The 15,878-nt window shown below is 42.0% G+C and overlaps 1 protein-coding gene across 2 annotated transcripts in view; it reads left to right on the top strand.

The window, feature by feature from the left end:
* The window catches only part of LOC138976129 (signal peptide peptidase-like 3), a 43,697-nt gene that overhangs the window by 12,780 nt on the left and 15,039 nt on the right, over positions 1-15,878 (top strand). Inside the window, exons 2-6 of one of the 2 annotated variants that reach the window (XM_070348949.1) lie at positions 499-556; positions 6,026-6,127; positions 7,786-7,871; positions 11,223-11,342; positions 12,415-12,493. In XM_070348949.1, coding sequence (XP_070205050.1) covers positions 519-556; positions 6,026-6,127; positions 7,786-7,871; positions 11,223-11,342; positions 12,415-12,493 — 425 coding nt within the window. In that variant the 5' untranslated portion in view covers positions 499-518. The remainder of the gene's footprint in view (positions 1-498; positions 557-6,025; positions 6,128-7,785; positions 7,872-11,222; positions 11,343-12,414; positions 12,494-15,878) is intronic. The other variant, XM_070348951.1, reaches the window with a different exon arrangement.

A 15,878-nucleotide genomic window follows, 5' to 3' on the forward strand; every position in this document is an offset into this window, starting at 1 on the left:
TTCACCAAGTCACGGATGAGTAAAGCAGCGGTGAACTGAGTTTTGGAGTCGCTGCTTAATGTGGCCTTAATCGTTGGGGCCGTTCACATGGCAGACTTTTCTCCGACTTGGCCTCCACGACTCAGGAGTGATTTTCAAACGACAAAAATTGGGGAAAAGTTGGTTCAAAGAGGCATGTGAACGGCACTTTTCTGATGCATTTCTTTCCTATCCTCCGATCTCCCTCCATCATCACTTTAGCAGGTAGTAAAAGAAGAGAATGAATCCATCTGACTTGAGAGATCCTAATGCATAGGTAATCTTTCATTCAGCTGTCTAGATTTCTAAAGCAGACTGTCAGAAGGCTTTGCTCACAGTTGCTGCCTGCATAATTATCCTTGATACCTAGTTGGACCCCTGGCTCAAGATTTAGCTATTTTGAGTCAGAGTTCAAAAGTTAATTGTAATGTCGTGATGGAGTAATTAAGTCTAATGTATACATGTTTGTCTTGTTTACAGAAGACGTGAAGGTGGATACCATGGGGGAAGAACAGCTCACTGAGACTGCAACTGTGACGTGAGTATACGCTTTTTCCCTGTTTGAAATTTGAATTTAAAGTGTACAGTACGTCTTTCAGTTTCACTACAGCTTAGTTTCTTTTTGTAACTTAACAGTCGAGCTTAATCTGTCCCGGCGACCCCTTCTTGATAACAATTATTACAATTACCACTTGCCCATAACGACCACCCCAGAAGATCCCTAACAAGATTTTTTTGTTATTTATATATATATAAAATATGAATTATAATTCACCTAAATTTCCATATTGACCACCTGTCTATAAAGACCACTTTTGATTATATTAATCAGGGCCTAGCATTGTAAGCCGTTCGGCGTATTTTACGCCGAAATAACATCTCCAGTACGCGGAACTCGATTTGGTGTACGCCGAAATGCAATAACCTGTTATTCCCAAACATTTTGTGCGCCGTTCGGTTCAATTCTCAATCGGTTTGACAGTTTGCTTGAGCACGCACTTCCTCTGGCATCGCGCGAGCATGCTTTGTGCCGGTGTTTTGTGGCTCTAGACTTGAAATAATGTCTCGAAGCGACATTGTTGAACGTGGTCAGCCATTCAGTGACAAAGAATCCAGGTATTCCTGGAAGTGGCAATGGCACTTTTAGGCCAAATAACACAAGATTGTCAGTTTTTGAGTCACTTGAGAAAAAGTGACTCTATGTAATCGGTCAGTGTTAGTCTGTCCGGCCGGCCGGCCGGCCGTCCGGCCGGCCGGCCGGCCGGCCGGCCGGCCGTCCGTAGACACCACCTTAACGTTGGACTTTTCTCGGAAACTATCAAAGCGATCCGGCTCATATTTTGTTTAGTCGTGACCTCCAATGACCTCTACACTTTAACGATGGTTTCGTTGACCTTTGACCTTTTTCAAGGTCACAGGTCAGCGTCAAAGGAAAAATTAGACATTTTATATCTTTGACAAAGTTCATCGGATGTGATTGAAACTTTGTAGGATTATTCTTTACATCAAAGTATTTACATCTGTAGCCTTTTACGAACGTTATCAGAAAAACAAGGGAGATAACTAGCCTTTTCTGTTCGGCAACACACAACTTAACGTTGGGCTTTTCTCGGAAACTATAAAAGTGACCGGGCTCAAATTTTATGTGAACGTGACTCCCAGTGACCTCTACACTTTGACGTCTGCTTTGGTGACCTTTGACCTTTTTCAAGGTCACAGGTATGTCTTGAAGGAAAAAAATTGAAATATCATATCTCTGAAACTATTCATCGGATTTGATTCAAACTTTATAGGATTATTCTTTACATCAAATTATTTACATCTGTATTGTGTTGTGAATAGCAATTTCTTCCTGTCCATCTGATGCCTCATATAATATTCAGAACTGCGAAAGTGACTCGATCGAGCGTTTGCTCTTCTTGTTTTTGTTTTCTGTCTGTGTTTTGCTTGTTGGTGAAGGCATAATTTAGTTGCTCAATTTACTTTGGGGGGGGGGGGGGGGGGGGCGGGGCATTTTAGGTAATAAATCTCAAAAAAATCTTCAAATTGTCCCCCGAACCCCCACCAGGGGCTTTGCTCCTGGACCCCACTGGGGGCCTCCTGCGGCCCCCAGACCCCCGCCTTTGTAAGTTGAACTCACTTTTTCCAATGCTAGGCCCTGATTAATAGTCCTTTGTGTGGTCGTTGAAGACACCGGTTTGGAGGGGGTGGGGAGGGTCGTGGCCCAAGAGATTTTAAGACCTGATTTTCTCAGATTTTGGGAGGTCTTAAACTTGACCTTCAGATGTACAGGCAGTAGTTTAAACTGACACTCAAATGTACTGGTTTAGGGCCATGGCATTGCATAGCAAGCTTGGATTTCTTTTCAAGTCAAAACCCTTTGATTTATGTATGCAACAGCTTGCAAAGCCCATGACTTTAACAAGCTTTAGGTGCTTTCAACTCACATCAGGAGGAAAATTATTGATTGCTTTGATCCGTCGCAATATAACCTTGAACGGTTGAAAACGACGTTAAACACCAAATAAAGAAAGAAAGATTGCTTTGATCAGGGCAAATAACCAAAGGGAAGTATTAGCGCTCTAAATGCAAACAACATGTGTAATGGAGTAAGCGAGAGTGTTTGCTTTGATCAGGGCTTAAAAGTAATGGCCCTAACTCATGCTTGAAGGCATGACCATGCAGTCCTTCCTGTGTTAAAAGGATGGGCTCACCGTCTCAGATCAGTATTGGCATTAACCGGTAATTACCGGTATTTTACCGGTTGAAACGAGAAATTACCGGAACAAAATTGGCTGCCGGTTTGACCTACCGGTTGTTTTTTTTAGAACTACCGGGGTTTTTTTTGTGCTGGTAGAACAATAAAACCAGTACTCTGAGTTGGACTCTAACTGGTTCCAATGACCAGCCTACTGTTTTTTTCTGGACTGTTTACATCATAAAAGTTTGCGTACCGGTTTAAAAAAAATACTAGCGCCATCACTGTCAGATCTCAGCAGACTGACATGTGGAATAAGGCCATCTCTGCACTTTGATACATTGGAAAGAATCAACAGCACGGGTGCTTTCTGTACAATGTACATACAGTGTAGTGTCAACTTTTGTTTTATTACTTAACTTCTTAAATTCAGTCTGCCAACAAAACAAAATCATCTCATCAACAAACAAAAAAGGGTCTAGCTCTGCACTGAGAGCACCCATGCGGTTGATGTTGTTTGGTGTCACTGTCCAAGTGGAGTGATTATATTAATTGTTGTCCAGAGATGGACCTAGTTTTTTTGTCAAACCAGTACGCAAACTTTTATAATGCAAACAGTCCAGAAAAAAACAGTAGGCAGGTCATTGGAACCAGTAAGAGTCCAACTCAGAGTACTGTTTTTGTTTGTTTTACCGGCAAAAAAACCCCGATAGTTCTAAAAATCAACCGGTAGGTCATACCGGCAGCCAATTTTGTTCCGGTATTTTCTTGTTTCAACTGGTAAAATACCAGTTATTACCGGTTAACGCCAATACTGCCATGCGGTTGATGATTGGTGTCACTGCCCTCTGGAGGGATGGTGTTGTTCCATGTACAAGCTTGGGCAGATCTGAGATACCGATAGACTTAGCAGACCTGAGATACCGATAGACTTAGCAGACCTGAGATACCGATAGACTTAGCAGATCTGAGATACCGATAGACTTAGCAGATCTGAGATACCGATAGACTTAGCAGATCTGAGATACCGATAGACTTAGCAGACCTGAGATACCGATAGACTTAGCAGATCTGAGATACCGATAGACTTAGCAGATCTGAGATACCGATAGACTTAGCAGATCTGAGATACCGATAGACTTAGCAGATCTGAGATACCGATAGACTTAGCAGACCTGAGATACCGATAGACTTAGCAGATCTGAGATACCGATAGACTTAGCAGATCTGAGATACCGATAGACTTAGCAGATCTGAGATACCGATAGACTTAGCAGATCTGAGATACCGATAGACTTAGCAGATCTGAGATACCGATAGACTTAGCAGATCTGAGATACCGATAGACTTAGCAGATCTGAGATACCGATAGACTTAGCAGATCTGAGATACCGATAGACTTAGCAGATCTGAGATACCGATAGACTTAGCAGATCTGAGATACCGATAGACTTAGCAGACCTGGGAACCCATACGATTTTGCCGTATTTTATACGCATGATTGTCTAGAATACGATCAGTTGAACAATAATACGAGGAGAAAAATTCCTATACTACTTTTCATCGCAAGCATATCCCGAAGCAGATCCACTATTTTGACACATGATTACAGTTTTTGTGAGTAAACATTGATAGAAGCATTTGTTTTAAATGTATTACTATTAGTAAACTTCATAACGGTGCAACGGACGCGTGTGAAGCATGTTTGAATCATAGATGTTTAAATGCTGTGCGGAGTACGCTCATTTTTCTGACAATACACCGAGTTTGTTTGCGAATACTCCAAGTGCAAAACAGGGGTTCCCAGGTCTGACTTAGTGTCAGCAGAACTGTGTTCATAAGAAGGAGGGTGCCTTTAAGCTGTCTAGGTTTCCGTTCACTAGTTTGCTTACTTGAGCTAGTGGTTGTTTTAAACACATGCAGTTGTGTCCCGCTGATGCTGCTGTTTTTGCTGGGCATAAATTGCTTCCTATAAATACAATATTTGTACACAAAGGAGGGGAATTGAAAAGGAGTTTACACCCAAAATACAAATTCTGCAGTAATTGTTAGTAACTTGTTACCCCCCGCGGGTTTGGGGGAGTCCCATATTGGTTGGGACGATAAAGAATTTACCCGATGCTCCCCAGCATGTCGTAAGAGGCGACTAACGGATTCTGTTTCTCCTTTTACCCTTGTTAAGTGTTTCTTGTATAGAATATAGTCAATTTTTGTAAAGATTTTAGTCAAGCAGTATGTAAGAAATGTTAAGTCCTTTGTACTGGAAACTTGCATTCTCCCAGTGAGGTAATATATTGTGCTACGTTGCAAGCCCCTGGAGCAAATTTTTGATTAGTGCTTTTGTGAACAAGAAACAATTGACAAGTGGCTCTATCCCATCTCCCCCCTCCCTCTGTCGCAATATAACCTTCGTGGTTGAAAACGACGTAAAACACCAAATAAATAAAGAAAGAAAGAAAGTAACTGGTTTGTGGGGGACTAGTGTGTCTGTTTTCTGTCATGCATTATTGTTATTGAGGAATGGGATTAAAAAAAATGTAAAGGACGGAATACAATCTTCACTCAGGGTCAGATTACTTGATAATTCGAAAGCAGATATGGTGCATGTTTTTCTAGTTTAAGTGGTAATGTCATTGCCTCAACAAAACCACAAAAAACATGCCGACAAAAGAAAACGAGGAAGAAAACATACAAACAAACTTACAATGAGTGAGCTTCATCTTGTGTTTAACTGTGGAAGTGAGAGAGCGGGCTTGTTCACATCTTCCTTGACAGGAATGTTTGGAGAGATTTTCACAATAAGGTCTTTGTTTTTTGTGTGCACAATGATGAAGGTTAGCAGATATATTTACTGTCCCTGTCATGTCATGTCACTGAGTTTATGCATGTGTATGTGTCACTCACAAGACGGCTAGGAGGTCAGAAAAGCAGTACAGTGCAAACCCCCCCCCACACACACACACACACACACACACTTTTAAGACCTCCAAAGATCTGAGAGAACAAAGTCTTTAAAAGGAGGGAGTCTTTAATTGGGGGGGGGGGGGTGTCTTAAAAGGGGGTTCCACTGTATAGATCTGTATATGTGCAGGTATAGATGCAATTTAATGTTGTGCAGCCCTGAAAGTCCACAAAATGGTGTATTGGCTAGTGATTCTGAACATTTACTAGCCAGAGAGAAAACTTTGCTAGCCGAACCAACAATTTGTTTCAGCAACTTTACTTGCATTTGGTGTGTAGATGAACATTTCTATTTGCAAGTTACATGTTTCTACTCGCCATGGCGAGTTAAATACTCGCCACTCTCAGGCCTTGTGTGTCATTGTTTTGCAGAGCCTTCAGCATTGTGGATACCTCTCGGCTGTCCACCTTCGTCATCTCCATCCTCCTCATTGTCTATGGCAGTTTCAGGTAAATTTGATACACGTACACGCATTTGTTTAGATCTGTCTAACACGCACACACAAACAAACACACGCACACACACACACACACACACACACACACTCACACTCACACACATACACCATGTCTCCCTGTCTATAACTCTCTCTCCTCTTCCTGTTCTTCCCAATGTAAGATTTTTTTTGTTTCTTCCTCAAGCTTTGCTCCCCCTCTCTCTCTCTTCTACTTCTATACTACTTTTTTGAATTGGCATTTATACACTGTTAGTAATACTAGTGTTCATGTTTACACAGTTTACTGGTAAGAGTGTGTACACTGCTGTGTCTCCTGGGGGGGTTCCACTGTATAGATATGTATATATGTGCAGGTAGATGTAATTTAATGTTGTGCAGCCCTGAAAGTCCACAAAATGCTCTCTCTCTCTCTCTCTCTCTCTCTCTCTCTCTCTCTCTCTCTCTCTCTCTCTCTCTCTCTCTCTCTCTCTCTCTCTCTCTCTCTCTCTCTCTCTCTCTCTCTCTCTCTCCCTCCACACAACTTTTACTGTTAGAAAGAACAAATGTTTTCTCAAAAAGCAAAATTAAAATAAAAGATCAGTGACCTCTACACACTAATAATGCAGACTTGCCTCATTAACTATTGCAAGGTATATGGGTCACGGTGTATGATTTGTAACTTGCTCCTCATTTGCAATGCCCCAGGTATACACATTTAGACTTAGATATATATGCCTGAGAGTAAGAGTCAGTTAAATTTGAATGTCAAAGCTATTCATTTTAATGGACAATAAAGTGTGTGTTATTGCCATTTTGGGTATGTGCAGGTGTAGGTTTCTAAGCCCCCTTGGGCCACCACCTGAATACAGTGGAACCCTTCTTTTAAGAACCCCCCCCCCCCCCCCCTTTGTTTACACCCTCCTTTCTCAGTTTATTGTTCATAGCCTCTGTAAATGTACCTCCATTTTAAGACTCCCTCCCTTTTAACTCATTGTCTCTCAGGTACGGATGGATATAATTATCCGTACCCACTCACATGGCTCTATCTGACCACGTACTGATATATCCGCTCAGACTGTTAGCTTCAGTCGCTTCCTGTAACGTCCATCTATAACGCCGCCGGCATTCCAACGTGTTGATACACAGTTACTACACAGTTTCTACAATTCTGAGTGACCTGCTGCAGCACAGCTGGTCTCTGCTAAAAATTAAAAAAAATGTCAACATAGGTGGGGTAAAAAGTGTTAACCCTTAGGCTGGTTGTCGTGACATGTCGCGCTACTTTATGTATACTGTCACCTGGTTGTCACGACATATGTCGCGCTACTGGCTCAGTCTGTTTGGTCGGTTCCGATTACCTCCCATGGATGCGAAAACCTATATGACCGTTTTTTGTTATTTTTCTCCCTGTTAATTCACCAGTGGCTATGTAACATGTGTTACAGAATTGCACCAGTGTAAGGGTTAAGACCTGATTTTCTCAGATTTGTGAAGGTCGTGAAAGGGGGGTTCCACTGTAACTTTGGAGAAAGGGGGGGGGGGGGGGGCTGTCTGTTGGTACATTGTGGGACAAGGATTCTTTGATTTGAACATAGCCTAGGGGTGGGAAGGTTAATGTAGTGTTTGTGTTTACTGCTGTGCTGTAATGTGATGAATATTTTGTGTGTGCAGATCATTGAACCTTGAGAGAGAAAACAAAGAGAGAGATAAGGAAAACAAAGACAAACCAAACTACAATCCAGCTGACAATGAATCTCGTAAGTTGTTGGTGCTGCACACACGCGGCAGTGCCCAAGCACAAATGTGACCCTCCACCACGAAATGAGTCGCATGTCACCTCGCACGGTTCTGTGCTAGGCTTAATATATAAGTCCGAGGTATGTCTGGTAACCAATCTGTTCACCTCAACTGTTGCGAGCTGGTTCTAGTGTGCTTGCAGCAGACCCAGCACGGCACAGATCCACTTCTGGAATCTTAAGCTAAATGTGTCCCAAGACACACATTTTGTAGTCCTGGCATCCTGAAGGCAGAGGCCCCAACCTACAGGTTTGCTTCCATACCAAAAACGCCTCCAGACACGGGAACTTGGGAGCAGAGGCAACAGCTCCGCTTGAACCTCAGAAACCAAATGTGCCTCCAGACACACAGATCCCTTAGACGGCCGAGGCTGTGGCCTCTAAGGTTCTCTTGTACCAAACCGCGCCTCCTGACTCTGCATCAGATTGCTTGCGCTGGCATCTGCTTACATAGACCCACATTAAGTCACCACCGAGTGGTAGACACAGACGACATTTGGTAGCACTGACTGCCAGCTTCACGGTAATGCGTACCCCTAGCGCGGCTCTGCTTGGGTGGGAATGTTCTGAGCAGAACACTATGTGTTACTCCGTACCCCCCGCCCTCCATGGAACTTCTTGACCCCAACCAATTGGGGGGGGGGGGGGGAGTTTTCCCAGTCGGTAGGGGCGCTGGCTTTAAAACCGGTTGTTACTATCAGCGTGGGTTCAACCCCCAAGTTCGGCGCGGGATGTGTGTCCCAGAGTCAACTTTGTGCAGACTCTCCTCGGTGTCCGAACACCCCCGTGTGCACGCATGCGCACGATAAAGATCCCAGGGTCAGCGAAAGCCTCAGGCCTTGGAAACACGAATACATGCATGCAAAAATATGAAGCTCGGGTCACAGCCAACAGCCAATAAAGTAACCATTTCAGCACTGACCCAAGACGACCCAACCCGGTCCCTAGCTCCTCTAGCAGCCGGCAGCCAGCTGTCTACATCCCCTCCCCCCCCTGCATTTTTATTTTTTATTTTTCATACAAAGCCGGGTTTTCCCGTGTAACATGCCCCTAATGGCTTTGCCGTGAAGGCGTAAAACTTACATTTTCTCTGGTAACACTTGTGAGGGTCAAACAGTTTTCGCTCTTTTCTAAAACGGTTTTCACCACTGGATAGAGCATAAAAAACACTTTAGGAAAATGTAAAAATATGAAAATCATGCAAAGGTGACATGCGACTCATTCTGTGGTGGAGGGTCACATATATAATGACATTAATTAACAAGCATATATAATGTACACACACACAGGCACACCCACATGTGATGTGTAAGTTTTTAATCAATATATATGTATATAATATGTAAAACTAAAACAATCAAAGGTTTGAATGTGTGTACATAGAAGCACACACATGTGATAAATAATGTAATCAATCTATAGCATCAAACGTTTCAATGTGTGGGGGTGCACACAGACACACACACACACACACACACACACACACACACACACACACACACACTTAGGCACATGCACACATGCCTGATTTATTAACCAATTAATACAAATAATTAAAGATTTCAGTTTGTGTATGTGGGTTTTTTATTCCTACCTCTAGGCATTGTGCTAAAATGGTCTTACGGTTAGGCTGAGGCTGAAATAAAACACTCTTTGGTTGGCATGCATGCACGTGCACATGTACAGACTTCTGCCTCTCTCGCTGTGACTTTCGCAACCACACACATGCAGATACTGTTGTCAGTGTCGTGCTCATGTTTGATAACAATGCTATCAGTTATAATTCACATACATCTGTTGCTACATCACATGCAGGCAACCACGCATCATCCAGAAACATACACATGTAACCGTGTGCGGAAACACTACGATCACCTCGGGAAGTGAAGTGCAATCAAACAGGATTGAAAATGTTAGGGCTAATTTCTTAGCCCTATAAAAACTGTTATGCAAACCCGAAGGTTTCCATGAACATACAGACAATCGGAAACCACCAGACCCCATCACAAACAGAACTCTACAGTCCACTGGTGTTGACTTTTAAAGGCCAACAACTCAGGTGCAGAGTCTGCTGTGAAAGGAGCGGTAGCCTCCCCTGTCACACACATAACATTCTTATTACAGTGTAACTCCTCTGTTAAGACCTAAACAAATCTGAGAAAATCAGGTCTGATAAACCGTCGCGATATAACCTTCGTGGTTGAAAACGACGTTGAACACCAAATAAAGAAAGAAAGAAAGGTCTGATAAAGGGGGAGTCTTAGTTAAAATGGAGGTAAATTTACAGAGGCTATGAACAGACAATCTGAAACGGCAAGGTCTTAAAAAGGAGGAAGTCTTAAATTGGTTGGGTCTTAAAGGGGGTTTCCACTATACTCTCTCAGGCATGAAAGGGACTTTAATGTATAGAATTCCCGCAGTGGGGCACTGCGGTTATGAAATTAAAGGCCCCTTCTGTTTTTGGAACCGCAGGAGCTTTCTAGTTTGCTGTTAGGTAGATTTTTGGTTCCTCTTTCCTGTCATGCTCTCTTTTTCTTCATGAATTCTTTTCTTTTTTCTGCCTTCTTGCTCATTCACCTGTATTTTTTCCAAAAATCTCTTCTCTTGCCGCTTGTCTCGCGATTCATGTATAGTTTAATCTGTTAGTGTTCTGATGTAAGTCCAGCAGTAGATAGGTTAAGCCTATTTTAACATACTGGAAACTGGTAATCTTCCAGTAGGTATTAATTTAGTTTTACTAAAGCCTGCTGGGACACAAGTAATGGGTTAGTGCATTTGTAAACAGGAATCGCTTGACAAGTGGCCCCCTTCATCCCCCCCTTCCTCGTCCTGATATGGCTCTGCGTAGTCGGCTGGACGTTAAGCAACAAATAAACAAACAAACAAACAATGTATAGAATGTATTGACTTAACTTGTTGTTGTTTTAATGTTTAAAAATGCATTGACTTTATAGTTTATTGAGATTTTTTTAATGTGTAAAAAGTAAAATGTATGATGATATTGACTTTTTTTATGTATGAAATGTATTGACTTTGTTTTTGTGTTTTTTAATGTGTAAAATGTATTGACTTTGGGGGATTTTTTTAATTTTTTTTTACTGTATACATACAATGTATTGTCTTTGGCAGGGTTTTTTTTGGTTTTTTTTCTGTATACAGTGTATTGACTTGGATGGGTTGTTTTTTGTGTATAAAATGTATTGATTTTTTTTAAATTTGTTAAAAAAATTTTAATGTATTGACTGTATTTTTGGGTGTTGGTTTTTTTCTGTATACAATGTATTGACTTTGTGTTTTGTGTGTGTATATCAGAGGTGCAGACCATCGACACGTGCCAGGCCATGTTCCTGCCTGTGGGCGCCTCTGCCTCTCTTCTCATCATGTTTCTCTTCTTCGACTCCTTACAGATGATATTCGCCATCTTCACTGCCAGTGAGTTAGCTACCCCCCGCGGGTTAGGGGGAAGAATTCACCCGATGCTCCCCAGCATGTCCTAAGAGGCGACTAACGGATTCTGTTTCTCCTTTTACCCTTGTTAAGTGTTTCTTGTATAGAATATAGTCAATTTTTTTTTAAAGATTTTAGTCGAGCAGTATGTAAGAAATGTTAAGGCCTTTGTACTGGAAACTTGCATTCTCCCAGTAAGGTATTGTACTACGTTGCAAGCCCCTGGAGCAAATTTTGATTAGTGCTTTTGTGAACAAGAAACAATTGACAAGTGGCTCTATCCCATCTTCCCCCTTTCCCCGTCGCGATATAACCTTCGTGGTTGAAAACGACGTTAAACACCAAATAAAGAAAGAAAAGTGAGTTAGCTGCAGTGCTCTCCCCTTTGGTCATTGTGTGTGTATGTGTGTGTGGCTATCTTTTGTCATGTAAGCCCAGTTTGCTTGGTGTTTTTGTTGTTGTTTAGCCTCAGTTATTTGTATGCTTTTTATGCTCGTTACATTTTTGCTTGCTTGTTTAAGAATTAAATTGTAGAGCGCCTGGAGCTACTTCAGGATGGGACTCGCGCTGTAGAAAGGTTACCGTATTTGACGGATTACAAGACGCACCGTTTTATAAGCCGCACCCCCGACTTTTTATAAAAAAAATTGGGACGAGCCACGTTTTGGCCGCGTCACTATATTAGCCGCCGTATTTATTATTATTATTATTTGTTGATGGCTTCAAGAATGGTTCTTGTCCCGTGAAAGTTACTGATTTGTGATATTCGTTATATTCAATGTGGTTGTTGGTGGTATGGGGTGATAGTTTGAATTCAGGGAGAGAAGAGATAGATTTGTGTTTGTGTGTTTGTATACGTTTGTGTGTCAGGCAGTAAATGGCTGTTAATGTGTGAGAGAGAGAGAGATTGTGCGTGTGTGTGTGTGTGTTAGTGTATGGTTGTATGTGTGTACCTGCATGTCTTCATCCCCATCTGTCAGTCTGTTTAAATTGAGAAGGATCCATTCTGTCAAAGGATATATTTTGCAATAAATGACATTGCCTTGCACTGTTTCAGTCCTTGCTACTGTGGCGTTCGCCTTTCTCCTGCTTCCTATGTGCCAGTATTTGATCCAGCCCTGCGCTGGTCCGCAGAAGTAAGTAAAGCTAAATCTTCTTGTTAACACACATACAGACACACACGGGTACGCAGGCACACACACACACATACAGACACACACGGACACGCAGACACACACACACACACACACGTACACAAACAAATCCTCACACACAGACACTTGCACGCGCAAACTCGCATATGCACTCTTAAGTAAAGTTAAATCCACTTTTATCTTTGGCTAACACACACAGACACGCACACATCATTCTACACTCCCCGAGTGTACCAGTGCACTGATGTCTAATGAGATCTTCAAATATCTGCATGTTGTCAAAACTCATACACAAACAAGGCTAAGCAGGATCAGAAAGAGTAGATCTGCAAAGATAAGTCCCTGTAATTCTGAGTGAGTCATGGCAAACGGCCTTAGTTCAAGGATTATAAGACTTAACTGTGTATTTGGCAATAGGGCTGAGGCCACACACAAAAAGTTGTATGTTTCTGGTCACCCGACCTTACCTAGTTTTTTCCCTCCGACCCAAGACTTTTATTGCATTTGTAAAAAAAAAATTTTGTTAAAAAGCGCGTCAAAACGAAAGTAACAGATGGCATACGACACAAGGGGGATAACCCCGCATCCCTTTTGTCTCATTTGTTGTGTAATGTGTTGTCCTTCTCTTTGTATAGTAAGTCCAGTCTCTTTGCGTCACTGTATAGTTATTTTCTACCCTGACAAAAAACAAAACAAAAATCCCTACCTACCTACCCTTTTTTTTGTAGCCATGTTACCAGAAACATACAACTTTTTATTTTGGCCTTAACAGTGACAATTCGGTGGAATCATTTCTCTGCATTGAGATTTAGCTTAAAGTGTCTGGTAAGAGATTTGGAAATGTGCTTCTTTGCTCATAAAGGGATAAAATCACTGTAGTCTGCTAAGTGGGGTGTGTGTGTTAGGGGGGTGGTGGGTGGTGTTTGCATGTGTGTGTGTTCAGGGGGAATGTCAGGAAGGTGTGTGTGTGTGTGTGATTGTAGGGTCGGTAGCAAAGTCGTTTAGATTGTTTGTGTGTGTGTGTGTGTGTGTGTGTTTGTGTGTGTGTGTGCCCCTGCATCTGTGTGTATATAACAAGTTGAGTGGGAAATATGACTTTTGCTTGAAATCTTTCAGTATGTTAAAAAGCAAACCCTCACTTTGTGAGCCCTGGCTATGCTTAACAATAACGGGTCAAAGAGTCAACGATTTCTTTAGGGGGGACTACTCTACTTGATGCACAATTGCAGGGTGTGTACTGAGGGGTGTTACAGTGTACCACTCTCCTCCTAGGGTAGTTTTTGGCTCACGTAAGTGTAGCCTATATGCGATGATAAACTTTGTCTGTCTGTGCGTGTGTGTGTGTGTGTGTGTGTGTGTGTGTGTGTATGTGTGATAGAAACTTTAAAATTTGAAGACGTCACATTATGGCATAAGAGGGTTAGACGTCACGCGAAGGAATTACTAAAAGTCTTGGTCATTGTTATTTTGAGCGGGCCGAGACTAGTTGGCAGTCGTGTCCCTGTAAGTAGGCTACATGCAGACAAACGGATCTAGATCTAGTGTCTCGCTTTCTTGCACAGTGTCACCAATGTGTGTGTGTGTATGTGTGACGGAGTGATTGAGTTTGTGTTACTGTTTGTCGATTTCTTACGTGAGCCTTGAAGGCTTCGCCTCTTGTTGTTTGATGCAACCAACTTTTCTGGCAAACAAAAGGTGACCTACTTTTGCAGCACCCTGGTATAATAATAATAATAATAATAAATGAGCATTTATATAGCGCAACATCATAACTTTACAATCATGCTCTTTGCGCTTGACACATTTAAATTTAAAATACAGTTATACAAGCATTTACATCTACATTCATAGTCAACAACGCTTAATTAAAAGCATACACCATCAAACATACATTACAAAAAATTCTTCCACTAACTAAGTAATAAAAACATGAATTAAATAGGTAGTGAAAACAAGGAAATACCAGCTGAATACCCTTAATCAAACAGAACATGTTATCAACAATTCTGAAAACAGCCCTTGATGTTTATATACATTATCACATTATCATTAAAACAACAAATACACTACATGTAGCCTACTGATGGACTGAGAAAACAAAATCAGGGGTTGTATTTCTTGAAGAGGTGTGTTTTAAGTGCTCGTTTGAATGCTTGGGGTGACTGAGAGTGGCGGATGTGAAAGGGGAGAGAATTCCATTGTGTGGGTGCGCAGAAAGTAAAAGTGCGTTGTCCGTATGGTATGAATGAATTCCTGAATGAATGAATGAACAGCTGGGGTTTGGGCTTTCTGAAACACTGTGACACTAAAAGGGATGCAGTATTAGTATAAAGTGGGACGGGCGCAGTGGCGTGGTGGTAAGACGTCGGCCTCCTAATCGTGAGGTCGTGAGTTCGAATCCCGGTCGCTGCCGCCTGGTGGGTTAAGAGTGGAGATTTTTCCTATCTCCCAGGTCAACTTATGTGCAGACCTGCTAGTGACTTAACCCCCTTCGTGTGTACACGCAAGCACAAGACCAAGTGCGCACGAAAAATATCATGTAATCCATGTCAGAGTGCGGTGGGTTATGGAAACGCGACAATACCCAGCATGCCTACTCAACGAAAGCGGAGTGAAGCTGACTATGCTCTGAGTATAGTTTGGGGAACTCAAATGGGCAAACGAGCTCACACGTCACCAAAAAATTCTGGAACGCTGAAGAAGAAGAAGTATACAGTGGAACCCCCCTTTTAAGACCTCCCAATTTAAGACTCCCTCCTTTTTAAGACCTGTTTTTTTCTGATTTTTTGTTCATAACATCTGTATATTTACCCCCATTTTAAGACTCCCTCCTTTTTAAGACCTGATTTTTTCTGATTTTTTGTTATTAACATCTGTATATTTACCCCCATATTAAGACTCCCTCCTTTTTAAGACCTGTTTTGTGAAGGTCTTAAAGGGGGGTTCCACTGTACTTTGACATGTGAATCCTTCCTTTAGTCCCGGTCATCTCCCAGCTGTGCCTGTAGAGTACATATGACATTAATCCCCAAGTGGACCCTGAAGTCTAGTCTCCTTAATACTCTCACAAGTGGGCTCTGTAATCCTCTTTGACAGAAAAGGAGTCTGTCCTAATCCTTCCGACTGATTCTTGCAACAGTGCATCAGTTGTCTGTATTTCTTTGTACTTAGGTCGTATCAGTTTGAAAACAGAAAGGCCTTTTTGCTTTTCACAGAAACTGTGTGTGTTAAATCACATAATTATATGCAAGTTAATTATGGTGTTATCTCTCCCATTTACAATATTGTCTCTTGCTGAATATTCAGGAAATCTGCATGTCTCACACATGAAGGTTCCCGCAGTGGGGCACTGCGGTTATGAAATTAA

Source organism: Littorina saxatilis, linkage group LG9 (assembly GCF_037325665.1).
Source record: "Littorina saxatilis isolate snail1 linkage group LG9, US_GU_Lsax_2.0, whole genome shotgun sequence".
Classification (NCBI taxonomy): Eukaryota; Metazoa; Mollusca; class Gastropoda; order Littorinimorpha; family Littorinidae; genus Littorina; species Littorina saxatilis.